Raw genomic sequence first — 27784 nt, 5'->3', positions numbered from 1 at the left:
TCAACTACCTAAATGTTTCATTCATAATTATTTAAAACATATAGGATACTTATGAATAAATCTGCATAGCTTCATAGTTACAAGGTACAAACAGTGAACATATTGTTTTGCGTCTATAAAACAATGTGAATAATCTTACTGTATATAACATGAGAGACTTATCTTCTAATTTAAAAAGTATCCTTAAACTAAGATAGTGTATGGTATATGCGTCATTTTGCTTTAACATAGCAACACTGAGAAGTACTGAGAACTAACAGATCATTGTGAGTATACATAATAGAAATATAATAATAGCGGTTTAATGCCTATTGTTGAAGCTTCCCAGCTTCCCACTGTTAATCGGCAATTTGTCGTGTTTCACTTACAATATAATAGAATAGAAATGCATTAAAATTTACTCTTGTTACGAAGAGTTAAACGTAGTTTCGTAAAAGACCTGTACTTTTATTTTGGGAAGTTTTTTTTAACTTGCAGTATTCGTATATTGGCTATGTCTGTATGAAAATCAAATCACGCAAGTCAAATTTGGCTCAATTCTTGGATTTCGATTGAGCTAAAATTTATTAAACTAAATTATCAAGCAAAGAAGCAACGTACAGTCAGCCAAGAAAGTGGTTTACCACTTCTCGACTCTATTTGTCAAGTAATATAGTCGAAAAGTGGTAAACCACTTTCTTGGCTGACTGTACTGCATACCTACTACTAGCATACCGCCTACTAACGTGACAATGTTATTGTACTATACAAACCTAAACTGATAGTATTCTACGACTGATATTATTGCCAAAGATACTATGTAATAAGTTTTGTACGCGCCTGGGCTTCTTAAGGACTCGAAAATTATTATGTAGAAAAAAAAGTTACATGCAGTGATAAAAGCTTTTTTTTTGTTAGCCTACTTTAGTGTCCCACTGCTGGGCAAAGGCCTCCCCTCGATTGATATTGAGCTCCTATTAGGGAACTATTATCACTCCACCAGCGAAGTCAAAACGTTCAATGTAGCTCTACTATATTCTGGCAAACTGAATTTGTCAGTAAATAAGACGAAACAAAACGATACTCATCGCTTTTTTTGGGAGTACTAACTAGCATAAGACAAAGACAGTATGATTTTCTCAAACATTACATTTTGAATAATATCAAACATTACATTTTGACAAAAACTTACTATTTTGCTAAAGTCGCACGGTCTAACTACAACTAAATCTTATAGGCCTATAGGGAATTAACTAATGCGTGTATGAATAGCTTTACACACGAGTTGCGTGCACATCGGATCTTTCCGTGCGTGCTCCCAATTTGGTATCGAGCAATCATGGGAATTAAAAAAGTTTTAACCTCTCCTCCTCACGAACGCGTGTGGCTTTGTCCGAGCGGTTGGTTTGTCTTAAATTTTGCTGTCTTGTATATCCTACATAGCGGTAGGTATATAATATTTTTAACTGTTTTTTTATTATTATATGTAAGCGAGTATTCAAAGGGCTACGGCGGACTTCGGAAATCATTTCAGTCACTATAATAGCTTCCATTTTTAGTTAATGTCACTTGCATTTCGGTTTTAAATAACTTTTTTAAAAGGTTGTTTTAAATTATTGTACACGCCATTACTTTTCACATTAACCAAGCTACTTTTTCTACTATACATCTGGCCCCAGGTTACAGATAATAGTGCATAGATTCGTATTTTTTGTATGGATTTTACAAATACAATAAAAATAATCATACACCTACCTATTGTCTGGTAGGTACTAAAAGCTGAATAATATAAAAAAAATGTTCTCTGCTTGAATACATAGTTTGTAAACTATTTTTAAAATCATAGTTTTGTCTCATTATAACACGGTACTTGAAAAATCTGTAAAGATGGAAAATGTTATGAACCACTGCTTTGTCCGATAATCATCCATTACGAAATATATACTTTATCGCCAATATTCAGCTTTGTACTCTTGCACCTTTATATCTAAACCTATTTCACACAGCCAAGTGCAAACATAAGATTACACGTGATAATTCATAATGTACCTAGCTTGTATTTCACATCCGATAACAAATCGTGCAAAAAGCGAAGCAGCTGTTCAAGCGACGCCATTTTTTCTTTTTTCTTTTCTAACCTCTTTTCTCGAGTGCCAGTTTCCATGCCCCCAACCTAAGAAAAACCTTTATTCTAAATAAAACCTTATTTACAAGACGGTTTGGTATGAATTCGCCAGTCACCCGCGGTCCCTTTTGAGTTTTTTTTCAATGAGGTTTGCAATTTCACCGTTTGATCGGTTCAGTGCAATCGAATTCATTGATTTATTTCACACAAAATAAGACGAGGCCGTTTTTATGACTTAAAACGATAATTGGTTTCGTTTTTGTTGTGTTTAATGAGTTTTTTCGAAAGGTTTTCTGGAGTGAAAGTCAATTTGATTCCGTTTAAAGCATTTAGTTCATATAGCTTGCTTATACCTTGCATTGTGGAGGTGCAAAATTTAGCTAAAAGCGGTTATTTATTTAACCATCGTTAAAATATCGGTTTTTATAGCTATTAAGAAACTGCCAAAAGTAGACCTAAGACACAGCTAGGTTGTCATTGTGTATATTGCGTAAAAATCTTCTCGCAGTGGGTGGCAACGCAATAAAAAAATAAACAATTCGCCATGGTTTTATAGGTGAGCCAGCTTTGTTTCAAACACGGGACCCTAAAGCCGTTGCGTCACCGTTCGAATTTCAAACCCTGACGAATCGCAGTAGATTGCCTCTGTACGCTCGAGTTCGATTTCTGAACGTGCCCATAATCGTACAATAATCGATTCTCGTTTGGGAACTGCGTTGTGTTCGTTTTCTCGCGTGTACATTGCGATGCAACTGGCCGATGCTACCTTGAGAACAAAACACATTTAAAAATATTTGATTACCTAGATTAAAACTATACCCGACGACGACGATCCAGTTTTTAAAGAGATGAAGCTTTTTGGGCAGAAATTTAAGAATAAGGTCCCAAAAACGGGCATATTTTTACATACTTAATTATATTCTAGGGGCTGTCTTTAGCCCTTCGGCCGCGTACGCAACCAGAGCTTCGTAACCAGATGTGATCGAAAACTATTTCTGCCTTGTACGAAACCGGTTGCGATCAAAAACTAATTTCGTCTTACCCGTAACCAGTTACGATCGAACACTTCTCGTTCTTACACGAAACCAATGTCTGGGCCATCTAGCTATAGGTTTTTTTTTTCAAATATTTTGTCATGATACTCATGATAATTTCTTATCCTGTGCATTTTTTGGAAACTATTGATTTAACAAAACTCAATATAACATATTTAGATCTTACATGAAACCTTTACAGTGGGTAATGTAACAAATCACTGGCCACTTAAACATTACTTCAAGTCAGTTCTAATCTGATTACTCTAGATAATGTCATTATATTGTTAGCTGTCATTAGTTATTATTCGCATGTCTGCAAATAATCTATGTACTCTGTAATAAAAATGAATGATATAAACGCTGAAATTGATTTTATTACGACAAGAAGAGGAGAACTGTTACGTTATGTTATATTGAGTTTTGTTAAATCAATAGTTTCCAAAAAATGCACAGGATAAGAAATTATCATGAGTATCATGACAAAATATTTGAAAAAAAAAACCTATAGCTAGATGGCCCAGACATTGGTTTCGTGTAAGAACGAGAAGTGTTCGATCGTAACTGGTTACGGGTAAGACGAAATTAGTTTTTGATCGCAACCGGTTTCGCACAAGGCAGAAATAGTTTTCGATCGCATCTGGTTACGAAGCCCTGGTTGCGTACGCGGCCGAAGGGGTCTTTAGACATTTAGGTAAACTGTATCGTAAGGTCTTTGGAATATTTTTATGAGCTCGTCATTCTTCGGCCCCTCTTTTAAATTAAGATAGTTAAATTAAAAGATTTGATGAAATTAAGCATTCTACCAGCAGTGTCAAACGCTATTCCTTTAACACTTCTAAAACTGCTAGTGAACCAAATTTTGTCGGATATTCTTAGGATCCTAAAGAGTACCACTCCTCTCTTTCTCTATCGTTGTGCGGGAGCTCGTTAGCAGGTGCACATTTCTCACTTGCCTAGGCACAAGGGCGCAACTGAAAAATTATTTCAATTTAAATGCTTCAATTTTGTAAAGTCTATAACCTATATCATTGGTTCGCACTCTGAATATGCTCTTTGATGACCTGTGTCCAATAATAGTAAGCCGTAAGCAACAGGATATGGTTTTGCAGCTCGTCACAGCCCATAAACTGCGCGCTAATATTTTCAAAGGCGTCTGCGTCCAATCGGTTATTTGGTAAATATTGACTTCAGAGTCGTTAAATTGTGACCGGAATAGTGCTTGGGTAATGTTTTTCGTTTTGGGCATCGATAGTTTCGTAAAGTTAGGTACTTACTTTATATTAACTCTCGTAGTAATTTCGTCCTCTCTGTCAGCTCGATACGTTTTAATTTTTCGATTTGCGTTTGTCTATATACGGTCATCTTGGCTACGGCCCTCGTAATCTACGCCCACGATGCACCAGGGTGCGTAGACATAGCCGAGCAAACGGAACGGAACTGTCTCTCTTCTTCTTCTACCTAGCGATATCCTGCTGCATTTTGCGCGATCCTGGGCGTCCTCTCGTGTGAGCCCGTATACGCTCATATCCGCTTTCACGACATCGAGCCATCGCTTTTTTGTGGTCTGCCGTAGGGTCGGGGGCCGTCAAGGGCTGGGTGAAGGCATATGTTTCCTACATAGTCAGCTGGCCTGCGACAAACGATATTCTTGGAGCTTCTCCGCTACGTCACGGACAGCGAGGCTGCCACGGATTTATTGTGCCTCTGTCGCACTAATATCGAAGTGTAATAGAGAGAGATAACTACGCTACGCTATGGAGCTCTAACCAAGATTACAATCGTTGATACAAAACGCCAATCCAAACTTAACCTTTTGGACGCCAAGAACACCTTAAGTCGTCGTTACTTGTCGTGCCCACAGCGCCAAGGACACCTATAGGAGTTATGGCGGACGTTTTCAAAGTAACCTTCACACTTACCATTAAGGTTTACAATAATTCCCTTGCGCCCGGGATCTTGGCGTTTCAGTGATGTCTGTGTTTAATGTTTATGAATGACATAAAGCGTTCACAGAGTTAAATAATGTACTTATGGAAATAGTCACGTGACATTTCAGCTAGATACATTTTTTCTGTCCGTTTGGCGTTTGTCGATGTACAATTGTCAACTTGACTAGGCCCCCTGTATGTCGTGGGCATAGATTACTTGTGTTCGAGTAAATAGTCAATAACTTGATAGTATACAATAGTGGATTTTTGAAGCGTGAAGCGCTGTTGATGCGTGTCGTTGCGACAGAACAGTCGCTGCGATTGCGCTGCGATTTACTGCACCACTTGCCAAACTGGGCTAGGTCAATAGGTTTCTAATTCTAAGGGTGACCTAGTTAAAACGGTCCTTTTTTGGTAATAAACAGATAATTATTATTGGAATTATTGGACGACCGGTCTGGCCTAGTGGGTAGTGACCCTGCCTACGAAGCCGATGGTCCCGGGTTCAAATCCTGGTAAGGGCATTTATTCGTGTGATGAGCATGGATATTTGTTCCTGAGTCATGGGTGTTTTCTATGTATTTAAGTATTTATAAATATCTATATATTATATATATCCTTGTCTAAGTACCCTCAACACAAGCCTTATTGAGCTTACTGTGGGACTTAGTCAATTTGTGTAATAATGTCCTATAATATTTATTTATTTATTTATTATAGCTCTACGTTATGAAAATGTATTCTAATAATATCAAGAAACATAATAAAAGTATTAATGGATAACAGAAAATGATTATGGAGAAATGACATCAATCTGGCTTTTGTCTGGAGCAGTCAACTTAGGAAGACAACAATATCGTCGTTTTTTTTATAATATAGGAGGTAAATGATCAAATGAATCGCCTGATGGTGAGCAATCACCGGCGTTGCAAGCCTTTAAGATGGGAGTACCCCCTTTTCTTGAAGGTTTGAAGGTCGTATCGGTCAGGAAATATAGCGGGAATATAATAAAACCTTAATTTATTAATTAAAACTTTACTAGTTAACCAAATAAGAGGTAGTAGCCTTATTAAGTGCCCGAGCATGCATTATGTTGGCATTTAGGAGCCTGCATTTGTCCCTTAACCCTTTTTAAGGGTACAAGGAATAAACAAAATTAATGTTTTAAAAAATTTGAGCCCTATCACTTTGAAATAAAGTTCCAAATCCGGTGGGAAAATATTTCCCCTGCCCTATAAAGGCTTACCTGGTCAACAGAGTGAACTCTTGCTTAGTTGCGTGCTCAGTAACGGGGTCTTAATAGAACTCTATTCCCCGCGTACCCATTTCGAGGCTATTCGGGACCTCTTACAATACAACAAATCAAAGCAAGCCAAAAAAGGTCCTTTCAGTATAATTTTAATCGACGTTTGCAATTAATAAGTACTTACAAGATGGTGTTTGTTAACAGGTTTCCACTTGAGCGGTGTGGTGCGTGCGCCGGCGGCGGTTCCGCCATGTTCGGAGCCCGAACGACTGTACAGGGTCACTGTCTCCTTCGACCGGTAAGCTTCTTTCCAATTTTCAGACATATTTCCCTAAAAAGAAGCAAGCGTATACGGACGTAGATATGGCCACGCTTTGGGCAGACAGAATAACGTCAGACGAAAGCCACATTACTGACTCTGGCCCAATATAGAGCGGTTGTCCGAGTGTCCATTGTCGTCATGTCCCTCAGTTATAATGAAAATATTATGACAAAGAAGAAGAAGATTTACCCTAAGGCCAGTGGCCCGGGGAAAGCCGATCGTCGCGGTTAGTTTTCGGCTATGGGGTGTCAAAGCTTAATATTCATGGGCCTAGTACGACAAATCTTAAAGTACACCGCAGCTCAGCAAGTCCCTAATATCCCTATTGAATAACCATAGATTAGGCAATTAGACCATACCTATAGAAAAAAGTGGTCCCATTAGTTCCTGAAAATTATGGATTCTGGAACCTAAGTGTTGGTTGTGACTTAGGTGTATTGGGAGAAACAGATTTTAAGCCCCTTCTGGGGTTTGTTTCGCCAATAATCGTAATCTGTGTTCTAGGTACCCGAAAAAAATATTAACGGTATTTGGAACAGAAAACAGTCCACAACAGAAGTTCTTCATATCTTAAGGTGTTCAACAGTGAAAACCTTGAAAGTTTTAAGTAAAATATCGCAATTAACAGCAACTAACAACTCTACTATAATAAAAATAGGACCGAAAAGGCCCCAATTACTTTTCTAAAACCAAAAATCCTCTCAACCGTAAAGTGCTAAACGGAAAACGAAAGAACACAACATAAAGGGGTCAGAAGCGCCTAGCCATTGTTAAATACAGGCTTTTTACTAAAGGCAGTCAATGCCTTTACAATACGAAACTTTGGCTACATAATAGATGTTGTTCTTTGTTAGCGTTTATGGCGGACGCGAGATTTGAAAAGATTTGCTGCATTTATGAAATTAGTATTTCTTTGCGGCTTGTTTTTGCCTTTCTGTAGTTAGTACGGGACGTACTAGCATGATGGATTCTGTTTCTAGCCCCCGACGCAAAAAGAAGAGCGTTGTATGTCTCTTTTGTCTATAAGGATAAATAAAGTTAGAAAATTAGGTTTTGATGTCAGTTTAAGGTAGAAGTACTAATGCTCGACGCTGCACTAGTCACCGACATGGGCACTTTATTTCATGGACATATAGGTTAAATTTGAACAACGAAGATTTTTCGGTATTCGAACTTATCCTTGTCACTTTGACATAAAGTGCCCATGTCGAGTACTAGTGCAGCGTCGAGCACTAGTACTTCTACCTTATGGCCGTAGCACGGTCACAGTTTTATCGCCTGTCACCATGCCTGTCACGTTCTAACAAGTATATAAGTGCTGAAGTGAGAGGCATAGTGACAGGTGATAAAAATGCAACCATGCTGCCACCGCAGAGAATAGTCACATAACCTTGAGTTTTCTAAATCAGTGGGCTCAGCACGATCGCACGCAGCAAAAATGCAACCATGCTAAGCTTACAGACACTTCATGCGGTAAAATATTGAACCTGCACGTTTTACTTCCGCAAAGAAATTCTTATTTGAGAAGTTTCATCGTTTATTCCTGAGTTACGATAGGCGTGAAGGGGGTGCTCTGATAACGCCTTTTGAAATTAGGATGAAAGTGGTGGTTAATATCAATTTGGTTTATTATGCACCAAGTCACTCCGTAGGCGACACGATGGTGAGAAACGTGACACGAAAGACCGAGGCAAAAATACAACGGTCAATGTATAAACATTAGTCGTAATACTTATTCTTTCCTTTGCCGTGACCGTGTACCGTTATCTTCCAACTTACTGTGTGCGCGTTACTGGTGCCCGGCTGGCGGCTATGGATCTCTTAGTTATTTGACAAACAAATATTAGATAGTATGAAAAGGGTACCATTTAAACGATACACATACAGTACAGTTACAGTACACTACATACAGTTTATTATGCAATATGCATACGCTTACTCGTGGCTGCGATACGGTGTGTCACTAAGGGGAGCCAGTGTAGATGCCGACGTAGATCAGCAAAAAAACTAACCTAACCTAACGGAGAAACGAATTGCACAGCAGAACAGCATTCTTCTGTGCAAATCTCAGACTTTTTGAAGGACTTTTTGGTAAGCGATTGCCGTCGCCCATGGACAACCGCAGAACTAGGGGGCTTTAGTGGGTAGGGCCAAATTCTCCCCTCCTATTGCCAGGAGAGGGGAAAGGAGCGGCGAGTCCCACGCACCGTGCATAAATGCATTCCCACTCCGTCAAAAAAAAACACCAGAGGGTTGGGGTGGTAAGTGCGTTGCCGGCATTTAAGATGGGTGTACGGTCTTTTCTTGAAGGTTGTATCAGTCCGGAAATATCACAAGCGACAGTTCCACAGTTTGTTGACGGACTGTTCAAAACATTTTGTATAGAAATTAGAGACCACGGAAGTTCAAATTTTTGCCACATCAATCGCGATCATCACTTTTAAGAGCAATTCCTAGCTGAGCAACTTTTCAAATCTCGAATTTTTGAAGCTATGTTTCTGTCGCGCTGCGGTGGGCGGGAGCCGGAGCTATCTAAGTGTGAGTGCGCGCACACAGACGCGAGACTCGTGCGCTCGCTCATTGCGCGCCGTTCCGTCGACATCGCCCGCGAGCCAGACGGAATTTATTCTGCGCTGCCCGACGCAAGTTGTTTTTGTTGTTACCACGTAATATTGTTTTTCATTATTATATTATACTGTATCTATTACACCCTAATACCAAACACCCTATCACCTGTACTAAATGTATTTTACACCTATGATGACGAAATAATAAATGATTGATTGATTGATTGATATTAATTACCATATAGGTAAAAACTGCAAAAAATAATGATGCCTCAGCTTCGGTTGTCGTTGTACAGTCAAGTGCAAAAATATGTATCGAAAGAATCGTCTCATAAATATGGTACCTACTACGCTCTTATTACACTGGAATAAGATGCTATGGGACATATTTTTGAGTAAGATTTTTACACTTGACTGTACCTATCCGTATCAGTAAGTTGGGAGTGATCATGGTGTGTTGTGAAATTTTGTAAGTAGGTATAAATATACCTATGGTTAAACTACAATCTATTTAACTTGTAGTACGATGGGGCTAAACTTAGGCCGCCTTATTGAAGAACGTATCGCAATGACAATCTGGGTAAAGTACGTTGGGATAATGCCGGACAATTTTGGGACCAATTGAGAGAACTCGTGAAAAAATGTTTTTTCGAGATCTCAACACGTGAAAGATTCTTGAAGTACGTAGCGAATCGTTAAATAATAACCGTAGATTCGGCCTGAATTTTGGTAATCTTCAATATAGAACGGTTTTAGTTTTGTACCTGTGTAAAGATGAGACATACTTTTTTTTAGGGTAACGAGTGTTTTGCCATCAAGGGAGAACATTGGATGGTGAAAAAAAGTTGCTTCTAATGGAAAGAGAATAAGGTATCACAAAGAAATAGGTCCGGTGTCTACCCTTTTGTATCCGATCTTAACCTTGATACAAAAATTGGTAAAATTGTGGCTCTCAAACTTTGATACCTATGTCATAAGGCAATTTGATAAGTAAATAATGTGCTAAGAAACTACTTATTGTAAGGTTTACCCGAAGTAATAGAAAAAAACCACTAAAATAATAGATACGTTGCGAAGTTTTGACAATTTAAGATTTCGTGAACTGTACAGGTTTAGGGAAAGTGTAAATGTATTGTTTATTGAATGGAATGTACTGGAAGATATTAAGTACTTAAGTAGGAGGGACAAAAATCAAAATAAAAAATAATCGTGCCCAGTCATTTTTAATGAAGGTCGCCAAAAAAATAAGAATCAAACTTAGAAATCAAAAAGACTAAGTAGTTCTTTAAAAAGGTCAAGGTCACTGAAAGCCCATCTTGAAGTATGGAAAATAATTAACATTGCGATTTTGTTGGTTTAATTTTGCAATATATAGTTGATATACAATCTTTTTTTTTTGATACAATGTAAGGATCGTATGTAAAGAGTAAAGTAAATAATTAAATATATAGGAAAAGAGAGCCCTCTTGAAGCATTTTAAGGAAACTAATTTCGAAGCCCTATCTCTATTTTGTATCCGAAACTAGCAATGTATGTATGCGTGCACATCTACATATGCATCCGTATGTGTAGGTACTTTATTGCGAAAAATTGCTCATTTGCTATCTATTTTACTCGATTTTGTTATAAATTTCAACATGTATCATCATCCCTATACAATATAAATACTCTTTATTGCACACCTCAATAAAAGAAAACAATACAAAAGAAAACATACACATAAGCACAGGTAAACAACATGCGGTCTTATCGCTAAAAGGCAACCTTTGGGTTGCGGAAATTAAAAAAATTACATTGTCAGTAACCGTCGCGCTGGTAGTGGTACTGGATAAAAATAATGGTACGAAAGTGTGATCAAGAAAACAATAAATGTGATAATTAAGGTTAGTAGGTAAATTGAAGAAAATTTAAAGTTTGATAATCACTGCTGTTTTTTAAATAGGTAAAGATCTGATTGTTTCTGGTCCGATCTTTACCTGGAAGGGTCAAGATCGGATATCGGTCTACAGCAGTGCTAGGTCTGTTAACACAATTACAAAAACAAACACAGTTTCATCACAATACGCAAAATAAATTACAGAGCGAAGATCGGATAGAAGGAAGAATTCGCGAAATTTACCTTGCTCTCTGTGATTGCACATAGCACAAGCCCGACTCCCTGAGCGACGCGGGGACACTGACAGTCGAGGCGCAATGAAATGGCGTCTTACACAATGTTGTCAACATTAAAAAATAAAGCCAAATTAGGGGGAAATGAATGTCCTACGTTCTTCACCCGCATCCGGTATTTACCCAACATACCTTAATCGTTGAACCGCCGCATTTCAAAATGGCCCTTATTTTGATATCGGCTAGCCGTAATGTAATACGGCGGATTATACAATACGACTGCGATACTTATATATAAATCCCCTCGTCAATGTAATTTCATTAAATTTGCTATAGTAGTAGTAGATTAGTGGCAAACATCAAAGTAGTTATCTTTTACTTGTGACGCACAAGTGTGAGCAATGTAAAATACTATATTTCTAAAAAAAATTGCCTGCTACGTAATAAAAGAAAATGTGATTATTAAATAATAACACGAAAGGTGGTCAAATCGCAAAATGCTGTCGTTTTATTTAAAATAATGAAATAATTAGACCAGTTCCGAAAGTACCGGGAAATCCCGGTTCTTTAAAACAGTACCGGTTCTGCAATCCCTAATAAGGATGTTATGCCCATCACTATTCCTTCTGTGTACGTATATTTAGAAACTGTCTCCGCCTCCAATTCGTGCGATAAGGACAACTGCAGCTCGGACCGAAATTCACTCGCAAAAAACTCAAAAATCGAGGTTTCGCTCTCGACTGTTTCCTCCTCCAAAACGCAACTAATCATTATGAAATTTTGGAAATTGCAAGAGGAAGAAATAATCTATGCCGCTATGTTTTGATTTTTTGGATATTTTTTGTCATATTTGTATACTGTGCCTTTTTTTACAGCCAATTCAATTTAGCCGTTTTTGCGATTTTCGAGGCGCTGTATCTTTCTTCAAAATAAAATAATCCAAAAAAGCAAAACATAGCGGCACAGATATTGATGATATTGATCTTATTTGAAAAAATCACTGCTCTAGGTTAAAAATCCAGGGAGGAATCAGTCGAGAGCGTTTGTATGGAAAAATCGCAACTAGGAATTCCTCTTAATACCCTCACCAGACACTTCGCTCAGTTCAGCAACTACTGTCTGAAACCCATATTTGTCTTATGGATACAATTTTTACATTGCCTGTTCAAACGTAAAAATTGGCGCGAATGATCTCACAATAAACTGACATTCTCTTCTTCTTTTCCTTTGCCTTTATCTCGATCGGCTCACCTCATTCTCATACTCCAGGACCGTCTGTCCTGGGTCTTGGGTTGTCTGCGAATTTAATCCTTGGACACGATGGACCATCAAGTAGCAGTCCTGTGCCTTGATCCTCTTTTGGTGTCCTGGAAGGCCAGCGCCTTTTCGATAACATGGTCATCGTCGCGTCTCATAATATATTCATACCTCAGCCTCTATTCGATGTAAACGAAACTACTGACTTTGATAAATTCATATTAATATGAAATCCCTCACATAAAAATCTGTTTGTAGTTTTACTTATTTTGCCTTATTCTTTCACAGATGCAAGATCACCGGTGTGACATGCAGCTGCGAGGCGCGGGACATCTTCTGGTGCCAGCACGTTGTAGCGCTGGCGCTGTACCGCATCAGGAACGCAGATTCCGTCCGACTGCGAGTGCCCATATCAGGTAACACAAGATCAACAGTATTGACAAACTAGAAGATATCGTCTGGTATCAGTTGGCATTTGAAATTTACGTTGGCGACTGTGTGAACCTGATTGCATTCCCTCTCTATCGCATCATCATCGAGCGAGAAAGACTGCGATCGAGTACTCATGGTACGGCTACTGGTTTCATACAAGACCACTGGTGTGACATTCTAAATAGGAGCTATCTTCTGGTACCAGTTTGGCGCTGATAGATAGATATACAGTATAGATAAAACGTTGATTTGAATGCTGCATGAACAGACAATTTACAACCTACATTACAAACAGGATAAAACTAAAGTACACAATTTAATTAACAGAAAAAAAATTATGTCACTAAACACGAGAAATAGATTTACTTACGCAGTGTGAATTGCAGTAAAAACAAAGAGTTCCGACCAACGAGAATTTGAAATATGTGTGGATTGTCAAAGAAAACTTTGTAGCCACAGTAAATTTACTGTCATCTCTCGACACATGATTAAAACTTTAAGAACGTCATTTAACTTTGATCCTTATTCTTTCACTGGTATGTGTTAAATATCAAAAAGTAGCGTCATTTCATAGAGCACAGGCCAAAGGCGGCATCGTTTGAGTGATATTTACCTCTGTTTTATCCTGTATAAAAACTACATTCGATCAATATCATTACAATATATTTTCCCCTCTTTTCAGAAACCCTCCTCCAAATGGACAGACAGCAGCTCCAAAAGTTCGTCCAGTACCTTATCGCCGAGCACCACACGGAGGTGCTGCCGACAGCACAGCGGTTAGCTGACGAGGTCCTTCAGGCCCGGTCGGCTATTAACAGGATCTGTGGTGCTCCGGACCCTACGGCTGGACCGCCACCAGATGCCCATCATGCTTGGCATTTGGATGAGCAACAGGTACTTAACTATGTAGTAAACTAATACCATAGTTAACAAAGATCATGTAACTGGACCACCATCAAACGCCCATCAAGCTTGGTATTTGGATGAGCAATAGGTACTTATTTAGCCGTGTAGTTGTGAACGAGACCCTACAGGTTTAATATCTTTACTGCCTACTCTATTTTTACTTGTATTGCAGCAACCCTGAAGCCTAGTATCTTAAATTTTTCTTTTGCACATTACGAAGAAAGGCGTTCATAAATAATAACTTACTGATTTCTGAGCTAATTTTGATACATTAGGTGTCAGTTGATTTTTTTTATGGCTTGACTAGGTACGAGTAACATATATGAGCTTTATCTTGTTCTCGCGACTTTTTTACCTTTTTTCACGCCGCACCAATCTACAAGGTTTTCCCCAAAAATCCAGATACATTCCAATTAATCCAGCTTCGATGATTACTCGTAATCTGAAGATAAGTCACATATCTCGAAAGTGCAATCTAATTTAAACCTTAAATCGGATTACTAAAGTTGAAATTCTATTGGTTCGAATGTGGTCTATAAATCGTACTATGCCTGGAAAAGAGTGAACTAATAAAAATAAATTCTGTGTAATTCGTCGTAATGATTTTAATTCGTATTTGTTTTGATTACAGGTGTGCGAGCAAGTCAGGGCGTACTTACTACAGGGGACTTATTACAATGCAAACAAGCAACTTAATTCATTATTTTCTAAGGTAACTATCGACTTAGTTCTCTCTTATTAATAAAGTAATCGTATCGGTACAGGGTACCAAAAGACTACTGCTTTTGCTACCCTGTATCCCTGTAACGATATTTTCGTACTTTTCTACGTGGACTACGTGGTAGCATGTTCATGACAGTTGTTCGCGCTATGGCAACATTTGCTCACCCAAGGAGCCAAGAATGAGAATGCCAGCCCTTCATCTCCAATGCGCCAACATTAAGGAAAGTCATTAGCCAATGAAAGGCAAGGACTGCACCCAACCAGAAGGCGCGATGCTAGCGCCAGGAGTTGCCTTTGACCAACAATCTGATTTAAGAACTGCCTAACGCCATCTCAATGACATATAGGACAAGTATTTTATCTACTCAATTGACACAAATGTGATGGGAAAAACGATTAAGAACCACAAGGAATTTACTCAAAGTAGTAAAGTCATTTCGTATAAGTGTCTCTCGTGCGGCATCTGATAAGACTACTAGATAATTATATGAATGTAATAGCTGTCACGAGGTAACAGCAACACTAAATTTGACTATCGATGGACCTTATGTGTTTGTAATAAGCAGGGGTCGGACAAAAAGTGCCAATGACGTCAAACCACTTATAGGATGATTTCAAATAGTATTTTTGATTTTCATAAACAATTATCACGTATCATTTATCAATCTCTTTATTGACCTCTTTATTAAACGATATCGCCACTTGAAATGAGTAAGTACGTTTTTGACTGACACATTGTCAATCAGTACCCCTAGTGTAAATAAATTCGATTTTGAAACGTGACGTACGCGTTTGCGTTTAGTCTCATTTTGTATGGGTTTTTGAACAGCGCGCCAAGCGGGACGTTTTGGAAAGTCAAAAATCTCATACAAAATGACACTTAACGCAAACGCGTACGTCACGTTTCGCTGTCGAAATTAGTTACACTAGGGGTACAGATGAACAGTCAGCGTCAAATACTTCGTAGCAGTCAAAGTGGCCAAATAGTTCGGTACACCATACTAAATATATGGTGTACCGAACTATTTGGCTACTTTGACTGCTACGAAGTATTTGACGCTGACTGAACAATAAATTAACTTCGTTATTGTTTAGCTATTGTATCCTCACGATTATATTTAGCTAAAATTTATATTTACTAATATATAAGAAAACGCTCTAAAATGTCATCTTTACTCGAATATTGTGGCAATTTTCCGTTTTTGGAGGTACGTGACAAACACGTATACTGCTAATCTTACCTACTGTTCCCACTTTTGACTATTAAACCTATTTATCTGAGGATCCCACAGACTTGTTCTAACTAATTTCAAATAATTATACCTTATGGTAACAAGTTTCGTGAAATTTATTTTATTCACTACATCACCCTACCACCTGTATTATTAATTCCATGGATTTATTTACGATTATTTTGTTACTTCATTAATACTACTTTGTTACTACATGTCACACGGAAGTTTAAATACAAACTCAAACATCATCCTGTGTGCAAGATTAAGTACGTCATTTTTACGTCATCCGCACTTTTTGTCCGACCCCTGGTAATAAGGTTGAGGATTGTCATATTTGTCAGTTAACTGTGTTGACGATGCAATACAGTTGGGATTAGTACTTTTAGTAATTTACTTAAAGGTTCTAGCTTTATTATTAAAATTCTAATGGATTAGTCACAAACTTAATACCAAAGAGTTACTTATAGTAGAAATGTTTTTTTAGAAAAAAATGTCCAACAGCTGAAGCAGATGGGGCTGTATGGTGCCATGTTTTGTGGTACAGCGCTATGTACAGATTGCAGAACCATTAGAACTGTATACATATTTATATGCAGATATGCTAAGCTAATAACTTTGCTGTCTGTACGTTTTGCTGTCAAAATTCTAAGCACAAATCTATCTAAGACCTCTTTTTAGTTTTTTGTGTAACATGTCAAAAATAAATAAATCTTTGTTAGAAACTAAAAGGATACTAACTAACCCGCCTATAACATGGGTATATTTTCACCAAATGGAGTTTCTTTTCATCAGAATTATAATTCCACAGGTACGAGAAATGCTCCGAGCCCAAGACTCCAACGGCCCTCGAATGCTAATGCTCATGACTGAGCAGTTCCTCTCCGACCCTCGTCTCCTCCTCTGGAGGAACCAGAACACCCCCATGACAGAAAAGTGCCGGCAACTGTGGGAGCAGCTAGGCGCACTCTGGGTCAGCATAGTGCTGGACCCGGGCAGCAACAAGCACCACAGGATACAGTGGAGGCATCTGTTGGAAAAGTGGAGTGCGGTGGAGGTGTGCCCTACTGAGGATCCGGATTACAGATCGTTTCCATTGGTGAGTTGACTTTTCTTATGAACAACTTAGGCCCGATAATACTACCCTGTGGAACGCCAAAATAGTTATGTGTATTTCTGCGTATGTACTCTGAAATCTCCATTACTTGCTGGCTATTCATGAAAAAATAGAAAAGAAGTCGTAATTCGGACATTGAACTTACTTAATAGAGCATCCTATTTTGTTAGAAGAATGGAAATCGCGACAGTATCGAAGGCCTTAGCCAAGTCCATGAACACAAATTGAATACCAGTTGTTAAAATTTATTTCCGATTGAGATAAATATTTCTGAATAAATCGCTTGGCTAAAATCATTGTTTTATCATTTTAGTATGCGAGAGAAAGGGAAAGAAACGAGAGAGATCGTGACAGAGACCACAGAGACAGGGACAGAGAAAGACATCGTGACAGGGAGGAAAGGGACAGGGAGAGATTACGGGAGCGCGAGGAGAGGGACAGGTAATTGTTAACAAACATATACTACTAATCTATTATTGTTAATCTTAACCATCAAAACTTGTTGATGTTACTATAAATGTTGTATTGACTTGTAAAAGAGCCCTTGAGGCCTATTTGCAGAATCAATTATTGTTTTTTTTTTTTTAATTTTGCGTTATTATACCCAAGAATGATTCGTTCTATCATACATCTAAATGTATGGACTAAAAGTGTTTATATTTTTTGCAGAGAAAGACATAGAGAGAGACAAAGGAGAGAAATGCATTCCCATTCGGAGAGTTCCGATGAAGAACCTAGACCTAATAAGTAAGTACTTACGTTTAATATATGTCTATAACCTTCTTAATATTTAGGTAAAAAGCATCTTATCCGGGTCTTCAAGTGTCTATCGTCTACCACCTACCCGTAGCTTACAGACAATTAAGAGTCAGACCAAGATAAGATTTTGATAGCCCAGATGATGCAAGTGTCAAGTAAACGTCATCATTTCATAGAAGTTTGTCGTTTAAAATAACACGTGCACCGTCTGGGCTATCAAAATCGCTGCCAACTTATCTTAGTTTGACTCTAACTTTTTTCATTTTTGTGCAGTCAGTAACGAGATCCACTGAATTATAAATTTGTACAATCAAAAATAAGAACAATTAGCCCAAATGTGAGATCTGGAACTGAAAGTAGTCCATTTTTAATAGAGTTAGCGGATCGAAAACGTTTTACAGTAGGGCTAATATGGTCGGCTCTTTATCATTTTTCACCATGCCTATCACGTTCTAACAAGTATGTAAGTGCGAAAGTGACGGGCATAGTGACAGGTGATAAAAATGCGACCATGATACCGTTACAGGTGACGGTAGTATAGGGTTCCCTATCATCCGTGCCGTCAATCCTACTAATAGTGACAAATGTTTGTTTTTAATATATGACTCGGATCTAGCCTTTTCAGCCAAATCCCATAGAACTAGGCTTAGTTCTAGTATAGAGAAATAAGTAACTTAATTAAGCACAGAGTGCTCACTCGATACATTTTGCATTTTAATAAAACGCTTATTATTTTCTTAGTAATTAGTAAACATCGGGTAACGGAATTATCAGTACTACTACTTGAGGCTAGAAGTGTCGCGACTGACGAAAATTGTATTGCTCAACATACAGCCTCAGGCCTGAGATATCAATATCTAAAAATAAAAAACACTAATGTTTTTGTTTCAGTTATGAACGTGAATACAGGAGAGCCAGTAAGAGATTAAGACTTCACAACCAAAGGCCGGCGCCATCGCTGACGCCGCGAACAGTTTTCCACAAGTAAATATAATCAATTACCATTTGTAGAACTCCAGCGATTTACGCATCTGGAATAGGTTAGTAATAGATGGATAAATAGATTTTATTTGTATTGATTCAAATATCAAATATCAAACATTTATTCAGCAAATAGGCCACAGGGGCACTTTTACATGTCCATTTTTACAAACAATAAATTAAAAAAAAAAACAATTACAAATATCGAATCTATGAAATAATAAATACTTTATTAGAGATGTATACTGTCTCTAAATGTCAAATTACACAAAAAAAACTATGATAAAAAAATAAAACCATAAAATACTAAAATTCTTTAGAGATGTATAAGTCTCTAAGTGTCAGAGATAAAATATAAAAATATATATTAAATTATCCTTAGAGATGTAGAGGGTCGCCAAGGCTTGAATTCTTATATAAATAATTAAAAGACAAAAAAATTAAAACAGACAAGAACCGAATGAAGTGTCTCACGTTAATGTCACTCAAAAGTAAAGTTACATACTTTAACATAACCTGTACCCCGTGTAAGCTTAAACAGACCGGTCTCCACAAACAGTTGTGTGTTGATTGTATTAAATTATCGTACATTATCATATAGGCCGGGGCATAGGAGATGAGTGCAAAGCGCCCGAAACATGATGTTTCGCTTTTATCGCGAACGTAATAAATGTCAGGATTGCCGTCTGGTCTAGTATCGTAAAATGATGTTAATTTGCTCCAATATTTGCTCGACTTAAAGGAAATTTTGAATATTTTTTTAAACTTTTTTATATCAAATATTCAGATGTATTGATATTGAGCAGAACATCTTATCTAACATATTTTTATCGGTAAATCGTCGCCATGAGGTACTATTATATACATATATCTGAAGCAATGAATAAGGAGCAAAAGATACCCACTGTTTGGGGTTTTCTTGCTCCTACCTACCTATAGTTTACTCATGGGCGCAAATAAGTTACTCCAATGTGCTCCAAATTGTAGCCTAATGGCCTTGCCAAAAGGAAGATTATTTTATGGCTAACATAGCAATTCAAAATATTCAATATTCAATTTTATCTGATAATATATATAATAACATAGAAATATTCTATTTGAATATATTAGACGTTAAGTCATTTCACTAAATTGGATCATATATCACCATTTCACGGTAGTCAGTAAGTAGTACCTAACGTTTGTGTAGCATAATGTAGTTTACAGTACATATGGTGCTACTTTACCGCACTAGTGCGAAAATTAGCATATTACGTTACTGTGTCGAACATTTAAAGGGCCATATGTACTGTAAAACGTTGTACGATACATGTGCGAATAGGTAGTTAGCAACTCGTGTTTCGAATTTCCTATTTTTCGCACTTGTATCGTAATGTACTATTAATGGACTGAAATTTGTAGCGAATAAAAAGTGGTTGTTGGGAAAAAAAGATAGACCTGTCAAATTTTAAGGTCATATTTTCGAACAAATAACATACACCGGAGTGAACATGTAGAACGGGTTATATGAAGTGTGGTTAGTATGAAAACTTATGTAGTTATTACTACAAATTCAAAGAAGTTTAATCCTCTCTGAAGCAATCAAAGAGACGTATGACTTGGTATGACTAAGTAACTATTTTCTATTCTCAGAGCGCTGGACGCTGTAGACATATCCTGGGAGAATGAGCACCTCAAGAACATCCTCGGCAGCGACGAGTACGCCGACTGCGAGAAGGGCAAGCCGGGGGGATCCAACACCAAGCACCAGCCTTACCCTAAGTTCAACGACCTTGGACAACCGCTGTGGCACGGTGAGTAAACTTCTCTTTACGAGTGAGAATCATTTATAGAAAACGATAATGATAATGTTGATGTGACAATTCTTCCCGATACATTTTTACTTTAGGACTGGAGTTTGTCGATAAATAGAATAAGTAATAGTATATTCGGAATAAGATCGTATCATTCGTATCATGGTAGCCCTGACAAGTCTCTCACAATGATATTAAAAGATATCAAACGAGAAGTAGATTAGGTAAAATTGTGACAAAGTAATTTGAGATTTGAACACTTTCTTTTTTTTTTTTATTTCGAAATAAACAGTCTTATAAAACATGTAAGTAAATAAGCTACCAGCTAAAATTTTTTTTTATGTAGACCTATAGTTTCCTATGTGTTAAATATTATATATAAAACTTAATACTATGAATTGCTATCCGAGTATAACAACTGTAAAAGATAACAAATTTAATAGCTAAACCTAATGTAGATTATAAAGAATAAACCTTTTTCTTAAATAACCACTAACGAACTGTCAAATATATCCGCGTTCGGGCCCTATTTAGAAAAATAATAATACGTAATTAGAAGTAAAACTTTATATTTGTCCCCAGAGCACTTGCCCGTGGTGGGAGCGCGGATAGAAGCGCTCCGTGCACACGGGCGCGCGCCGGCGGCGCTGCGGTTAGCGGTCAGCGCCGCCAGGGCCATGCGCCATCGACAGGTCAGTATCTTAGTCCATTCTAACCCGAGGTCCACGGAATGCTCGCTCCGAACATCAACGCTCGACATTGAGGCGGACCGCCATATTCGTTTTCTCCTAACGCATCAGCGTAGAGCGTGCTATTTGTGGCCAAGGCTTTAGTGTACAAAGTGACTGGACGTTCTACTTCGAACAGGGGGTTCGGCGAAAATGCAAACGCAAATGCAAACGTATGTGAGTATTGTAAGTGGCCTATGTGAACGCTGTACAGATTCCTTAGACACTTCTGGATACTCACTGAGATCGTATAATTAGCTTAGGCGTTCCCGGCAGGGTCGCCATGAGATGTATGCCAATGTATTGGTATTTCTACACATAACATCTTTAATTATAAAGGTGGCTTCTTCTAAATTGATGAATGCAAAGTACCCCCTTAAAAGCGTGTTACTTTCGCAACCACTACGTTTATACAACCACTTGTTCTGCTATGCTTACTTTATCTCTCTTGTGGAAATGCTCAGGTGCCCAATAGTGGGACGTACACGAGTATAGGCTGGTGACAAAGATAATTATGCTAACTTAGAAACCACGTCCACAGGAGGTCGCCCAACAGCGATGGCAAGAGGTCGGCGCCGGCGAGGCCTCGTCCAGCGGCGGCGCCACGCCCGCCTGCCCCGGCCCGGACGCCTGCCCCGGCACGTGCGGGGAGCGGGTCAAGCTGTCCCAAGTGTGCGCGCACATGGACCCGGGCGCGTGTCTGACGGGCGGCCCCACGTGTGCGCTGTCGCACTCGCACCGGTGTATAGGGAGAGGTGAGCGAACGAGACGAGATGCTTGTCACCCCAGCAACAAACATTGGACTCATACAAAATTTGCGGAAACTACCGATAAAAATATGAAAATGGGCTCGTTCTAAACGAAACCACTTCTCTCTTATACCAATTAGAATTTTTGATTCTCATAATGCCTTTGAAATACTCCATTTTATTCCACCTACATTAAATTCTAATTTCCTTTCCAGACAGCTTATGCTGGACGGGCTGGACGCTGGAGGCGATCTGGTGCGTGTACGAGTGCCTCGCGGACGCGTGCCTCGCGCCCGACGACCAGCGCGCCTCGCCTCGCCTCCACACGTACTTGGACGAGGAGCCGAATACTGGTTTGCCTCCTAGGTAATTAATGATGAATGGGTGAAATGATAATAATTATGTGATATGCGATGATAATGACATTCAAATATAATTGTTTGTTGACCACTATCCTTATTTTATCAGATACCAGCACGTACCCGTAGCAGGCAGCAAGAACCCCGAAGAAACGTACTTGGCACTAGCGCTAGAGGCAGCCCTATTAGGATTGGGGTTACAGCGAATGTTACCAAGTGGTCTCTACGCGCAAGAGCGGTACTGCAAGCAGGTAATATTTCAAAATATTTGGTTATGAAAATATTTCAACATTTTGAGCAATAAAATTGAGATTAAGAAAATGTAGCTCTCTCTTAAATGTCAAGACTGCCTGTTGTCACACTTTAATTTTTCCACAAATATTCATTATATTTAATACAATGAACCTTTTATTTCCCAGGAGGAGCGACTAATAGGCCAGCTGCAGCGCGTGGAAGGCGAGGCGGCGGCGGCGGTGGGCGCGCGCGTGGCGACGGCGCTGCTGGACGGCGGCCCCTCCTCCTGCCTCGGCGCGCGCGTGCACCCCCGCTCCGCGCCCGCGCACACCTTCGCGCGCTTCCTGTTCCTGGCGCTGCTGCCCGCCGAGCCAGAGTTAGCGTACAGGGTGGGACTGCGGGCTATGAGGTTAGTCCTTGTTACTTGTATCGGCGCTGCTGGACGGCGGCCCCTCCTCCTGCCTCGGCGCGCGCGTGCACCCCCGCTCCGCGCCCGCGCACACCTTCGCGCGCTTCCTGTTCCTGGCGCTGCTGCCCGCCGAGCCAGAGTTAGCGTACAGGGTGGGACTGCGGGCTATGAGGTTAGTCCTTGTTACTTGTATCGGCGCTGCTGGACGGCGGCCCCTCCTCCTGCCTCGGCGCGCGCGTGCACCCCCCGCTCCGCGCCCGCGCACACCTTCGCGCGCTTCCTGTTCCTGGCGCTGCTGCCCGCCGAGCCAGAGTTAGCGTACAGGGTGGGACTGCGGGCTATGAGGTTAGTCCTTGTTACTTGTATCGGCGCTGCTGGACGGCGGCCCCTCCTCCTGCCTCGGCGCGCGCGTGCACCCCCGCTCCGCGCCCGCGCACACCTTCGCGCGCTTCCTGTTCCTGGCGCTGCTGCCCGCCGAGCCAGAGTTAGCGTACAGGGTGGGACTGCGGGGCTATGAGGTTAGTCCTTGTTACTTGTATCGGCGCTGCTGGACGGCGGCCCCTCCTCCTGCCTCGGCGCGCGCGTGCACCCCCGCTCCGCGCCCGCGCACACCTTCGCGCGCTTCCTGTTCCTGGCGCTGCTGCCCGCCGAGCCAGAGTTAGCGTACAGGGTGGGACTGCGGGCTATGAGGTTAGTCCTTGTTACTTGTATCGGCGCTGCTGGACGGCGGCCCCTCCTCCTGCCTCGGCGCGCGCGTGCACCCCCGCTCCGCGCCCGCGCACACCTTCGCGCGCTTCCTGTTCCTGGCGCTGCTGCCCGCCGAGCCAGAGTTAGCGTACAGGGTGGGACTGCGGGCTATGAGGTTAGTCCTTGTTACTTGTATCGGCGCTGCTGGACGGCGGCCCCTCCTCCTGCCTCGGCGCGCGCGTGCACCCCCGCTCCGCGCCCGCGCACACCTTCGCGCGCTTCCTGTTCCTGGCGCTGCTGCCCGCCGAGCCAGAGTTAGCGTACAGGGTGGGACTGCGGGCTATGAGGTTAGTCCTTGTTACTTGTATCGGCGCTGCTGGACGGCGGCCCCTCCTCCTGCCTCGGCGCGCGCGTGCACCCCCGCTCCGCGCCCGCGCACACCTTCGCGCGCTTCCTGTTCCTGGCGCTGCTGCCCGCCGAGCCAGAGTTAGCGTACAGGGTGGGACTGCGGGCTATGAGGTTAGTCCTTGTTACTTGTATCGGCGCTGCTGGACGGCGGCCCCTCCTCCTGCCTCGGCGCGCGCGTGCACCCCCGCTCCGCGCCCGCGCACACCTTCGCGCGCTTCCTGTTCCTGGCGCTGCTGCCCGCCGAGCCAGAGTTAGCGTACAGGGTGGGACTGCGGGCTATGAGGTTAGTCCTTGTTACTTGTATCGGCGCTGCTGGACGGCGGCCCCTCCTCCTGCCTCGGCGCGCGCGTGCACCCCCGCTCCGCGCCCGCGCACGACCTTCGCGCGCTTCCTGTTCCTGGCGCTGCTGCCCGCCGAGCCAGAGTTAGCGTACAGGGTGGGACTGCGGGCTATGAGGTTAGTCCTTGTTACTTGTATCGGCGCTGCTGGACGGCGGCCCCTCCTCCTGCCTCGGCGCGCGCGTGCACCCCCGCTCCGCGCCCGCGCACACCTTCGCGCGCTTCCTGTTCCTGGCGCTGCTGCCCGCCGAGCCAGAGTTAGCGTACAGGGTGGGACTGCGGGCTATGAGGTTAGTCCTTGTTACTTGTATCGGCGCTGCTGGACGGCGGCCCCTCCTCCTGCCTCGGCGCGCGCGTGCACCCCCGCTCCGCGCCCGCGCACACCTTCGCGCGCTTCCTGTTCCTGGCGCTGCTGCCCGCCGAGCCAGAGTTAGCGTACAGGGTGGGACTGCGGGCTATGAGGTTAGTCCTTGTTACTTGTATCGGCGCTGCTGGACGGCGGCCCCTCCTCCTGCCTCGGCGCGCGCGTGCACCCCCGCTCCGCGCCCGCGCACACCTTCGCGCGCTTCCTGTTCCTGGCGCTGCTGCCCGCCGAGCCAGAGTTAGCGTACAGGGTGGGACTGCGGGCTATGAGGTTAGTCCTTGTTACTTGTATCGGCGCTGCTGGACGGCGGCCCCTCCTCCTGCCTCGGCGCGCGCGTGCACCCCCGCTCCGCGCCCGCGCACACCTTCGCGCGCTTCCTGTTCCTGGCGCTGCTGCCCGCCGAGCCAGAGTTAGCGTACAGGGTGGGACTGCGGGCTATGAGGTTAGTCCTTGTTACTTGTATCGGCGCTGCTGGACGGCGGCCCCTCCTCCTGCCTCGGCGCGCGCGTGCACCCCCGCTCCGCGCCCGCGCACACCTTCGCGCGCTTCCTGTTCCTGGCGCTGCTGCCCGCCGAGCCAGAGTTAGCGTACAGGGTGGGACTGCGGGCTATGAGGTTAGTCCTTGTTACTTGTATCGGCGCTGCTGGACGGCGGCCCCTCCTCCTGCCTCGGCGCGCGCGTGCACCCCCGCTCCGCGCCCGCGCACACCTTCGCGCGCTTCCTGTTCCTGGCGCTGCTGCCCGCCGAGCCAGAGTTAGCGTACAGGGTGGGACTGCGGGCTATGAGGTTAGTCCTTGTTACTTGTATCGGCGCTGCTGGACGGCGGCCCCTCCTCCTGCCTCGGCGCGCGCGTGCACCCCCGCTCCGCGCCCGCGCACACCTTCGCGCGCTTCCTGTTCCTGGCGCTGCTGCCCGCCGAGCCAGAGTTAGCGTACAGGGTGGGACTGCGGGCTATGAGGTTAGTCCTTGTTACTTGTATCGGCGCTGCTGGACGGCGGCCCCTCCTCCTGCCTCGGCGCGCGCGTGCACCCCCGCTCCGCGCCCGCGCACACCTTCGCGCGCTTCCTGTTCCTGGCGCTGCTGCCCGCCGAGCCAGAGTTAGCGTACAGGGTGGGACTGCGGGCTATGAGGTTAGTCCTTGTTACTTGTATCGGCGCTGCTGGACGGCGGCCCCTCCTCCTGCCTCGGCGCGCGCGTGCACCCCCGCTCCGCGCCCGCGCACACCTTCGCGCGCTTCCTGTTCCTGGCGCTGCTGCCCGCCGAGCCAGAGTTAGCGTACAGGGTGGGACTGCGGGCTATGAGGTTAGTCCTTGTTACTTGTATCGGCGCTGCTGGACGGCGGCCCCTCCTCCTGCCTCGGCGCGCGCGTGCACCCCCGCTCCGCGCCCGCGCACACCTTCGCGCGCTTCCTGTTCCTGGCGCTGCTGCCCGCCGAGCCAGAGTTAGCGTACAGGGTGGGACTGCGGGCTATGAGGTTAGTCCTTGTTACTTGTATCGGCGCTGCTGGACGGCGGCCCCTCCTCCTGCCTCGGCGCGCGCGTGCACCCCCGCTCCGCGCCCGCGCACACCTTCGCGCGCTTCCTGTTCCTGGCGCTGCTGCCCGCCGAGCCAGAGTTAGCGTACAGGGTGGGACTGCGGGCTATGAGGTTAGTCCTTGTTACTTGTATCGGCGCTGCTGGACGGCGGCCCCTCCTCCTGCCTCGGCGCGCGCGTGCACCCCCGCTCCGCGCCCGCGCACACCTTCGCGCGCTTCCTGTTCCTGGCGCTGCTGCCCGCCGAGCCAGAGTTAGCGTACAGGGTGGGACTGCGGGCTATGAGGTTAGTCCTTGTTACTTGTATCGGCGCTGCTGGACGGCGGCCCCTCCTCCTGCCTCGGCGCGCGCGTGCACCCCCGCTCCGCGCCCGCGCACACCTTCGCGCGCTTCCTGTTCCTGGCGCTGCTGCCCGCCGAGCCAGAGTTAGCGTACAGGGTGGGACTGCGGGCTATGAGGTTAGTCCTTGTTACTTGTATCCCCGTTCATCCGTGTTTTCTATAAATTATATAATTGATGTTTGTTTATTTATTCACAGATTACCAATGGTATAAGAGGCGTATGCGTTAGACAGCGCCGGCGGGACCGGCGCGGCAGGCGGCGGTGCTGGCGCGTGGCACACATTACAGCACGCCGAGCAGCAACAAGCGGCTCTCGCCAGTGCGCTTTTAGGTATGTTTGACGCTCAGGCCGAATTTTTGACAAATATGTCATTGGAAGCAGGTTAGCTACAACATTAAATTTCAAAAGTAAAAAACAGGGCATTACTTAGTTAACTTTAACCAAAAACTTGTATAATGAGAAATACGCGCTAGTCAAAATAGCTTAAATTTTGTCACTGTAGGTGTTTTGAAAAATTATAGTTGCTACCTAGAGGTATCTGGTCTGGATCTGGTAATTGTGTCGCAAATAAATGGTTTACATAGGTACATTACACAGAATGATAATCAGCGTGCATACAGTGCTCACGGTGAGCACGTATGGCAGCTAGCATCACATTTGCCAAATCTTTACACACCTTCACTTTACAGCCACCCTTATAAAGAACCATTATTTTGCTCGAAATATTTTAATAATCACACAGAAAACACTAATACGCAAGGCTAACACCAATATATCATGTACCAGGCGCAGCAAGAGGCAACCCAGGCCGCCTCCGAGCAGCGCTAGCCGCCGCACAACGGCACGTGCGTTCAGCGGCACAGCTGTTCCGGCTCGCACAGGACGCGCTGCGCCACGCCGCGCCGCCCGACGCGCCGCACCACCACCGCGACCTGCTGCACGCCGCCTTCGAGCTGGGGCTGCAGGTACATCACTATACTATACTATACTAGTATCCACAGCTGTTCCGGCTCGCACAGGACGCGCTGCGCCACGCCGCGCCGCCCGACGCGCCGCACCACCACCGCGACCTGCTGCACGCCGCCTTCGAGCTGGGGCTGCAGGTACATCACTATACTATA

General features: G+C 43.4%; 1 protein-coding gene and 1 long non-coding RNA gene across 2 annotated transcripts in view; both read left to right on the top strand.

Moving 5' to 3' along the window:
• LOC133527881 (uncharacterized) overlaps positions 1-26579 on the top strand; it is a 95006-nt gene extending 68427 nt beyond the window's left edge. The window contains exons 2-23 of the mRNA XM_061865076.1: positions 6520-6613; positions 12859-12986; positions 13685-13896; positions 14540-14620; positions 16675-16962; positions 17294-17421; positions 17650-17727; positions 18631-18723; positions 20353-20513; positions 21096-21205; positions 21783-21996; positions 22206-22356; positions 22459-22600; positions 22769-23308; positions 23343-23510; positions 23688-23834; positions 24032-24682; positions 24721-24867; positions 25065-25211; positions 25409-25555; positions 25753-25899; positions 26097-26579. Of these exons, the coding sequence (XP_061721060.1) occupies positions 6520-6613; positions 12859-12986; positions 13685-13896; positions 14540-14620; positions 16675-16962; positions 17294-17421; positions 17650-17727; positions 18631-18723; positions 20353-20513; positions 21096-21205; positions 21783-21996; positions 22206-22356; positions 22459-22600; positions 22769-23308; positions 23343-23510; positions 23688-23834; positions 24032-24682; positions 24721-24867; positions 25065-25211; positions 25409-25555; positions 25753-25899; positions 26097-26579 (4457 nt within the window). The remainder of the gene's footprint in view (positions 1-6519; positions 6614-12858; positions 12987-13684; positions 13897-14539; positions 14621-16674; positions 16963-17293; positions 17422-17649; positions 17728-18630; positions 18724-20352; positions 20514-21095; positions 21206-21782; positions 21997-22205; positions 22357-22458; positions 22601-22768; positions 23309-23342; positions 23511-23687; positions 23835-24031; positions 24683-24720; positions 24868-25064; positions 25212-25408; positions 25556-25752; positions 25900-26096) is intronic.
• Positions 26580-26677: 98 nt separating this feature from the next.
• LOC133527975 (uncharacterized) lies at positions 26678-27572 on the top strand. Its single transcript, XR_009800930.1, has 3 exons — positions 26678-26779; positions 26860-26993; positions 27450-27572. It is a non-coding gene; the product is annotated as an uncharacterized LOC133527975 (long non-coding RNA).
• The last annotated feature ends 212 nt before the right edge of the window (positions 27573-27784 follow it).

This window comes from Cydia pomonella, chromosome 18 (assembly GCF_033807575.1).
Source record: "Cydia pomonella isolate Wapato2018A chromosome 18, ilCydPomo1, whole genome shotgun sequence".
NCBI classification, from domain to species: Eukaryota; Metazoa; Arthropoda; class Insecta; order Lepidoptera; family Tortricidae; genus Cydia; species Cydia pomonella.
Note: the sequence above shows the minus strand (reverse complement) of the source record. Positions and strands in the feature narration are given on the sequence as shown.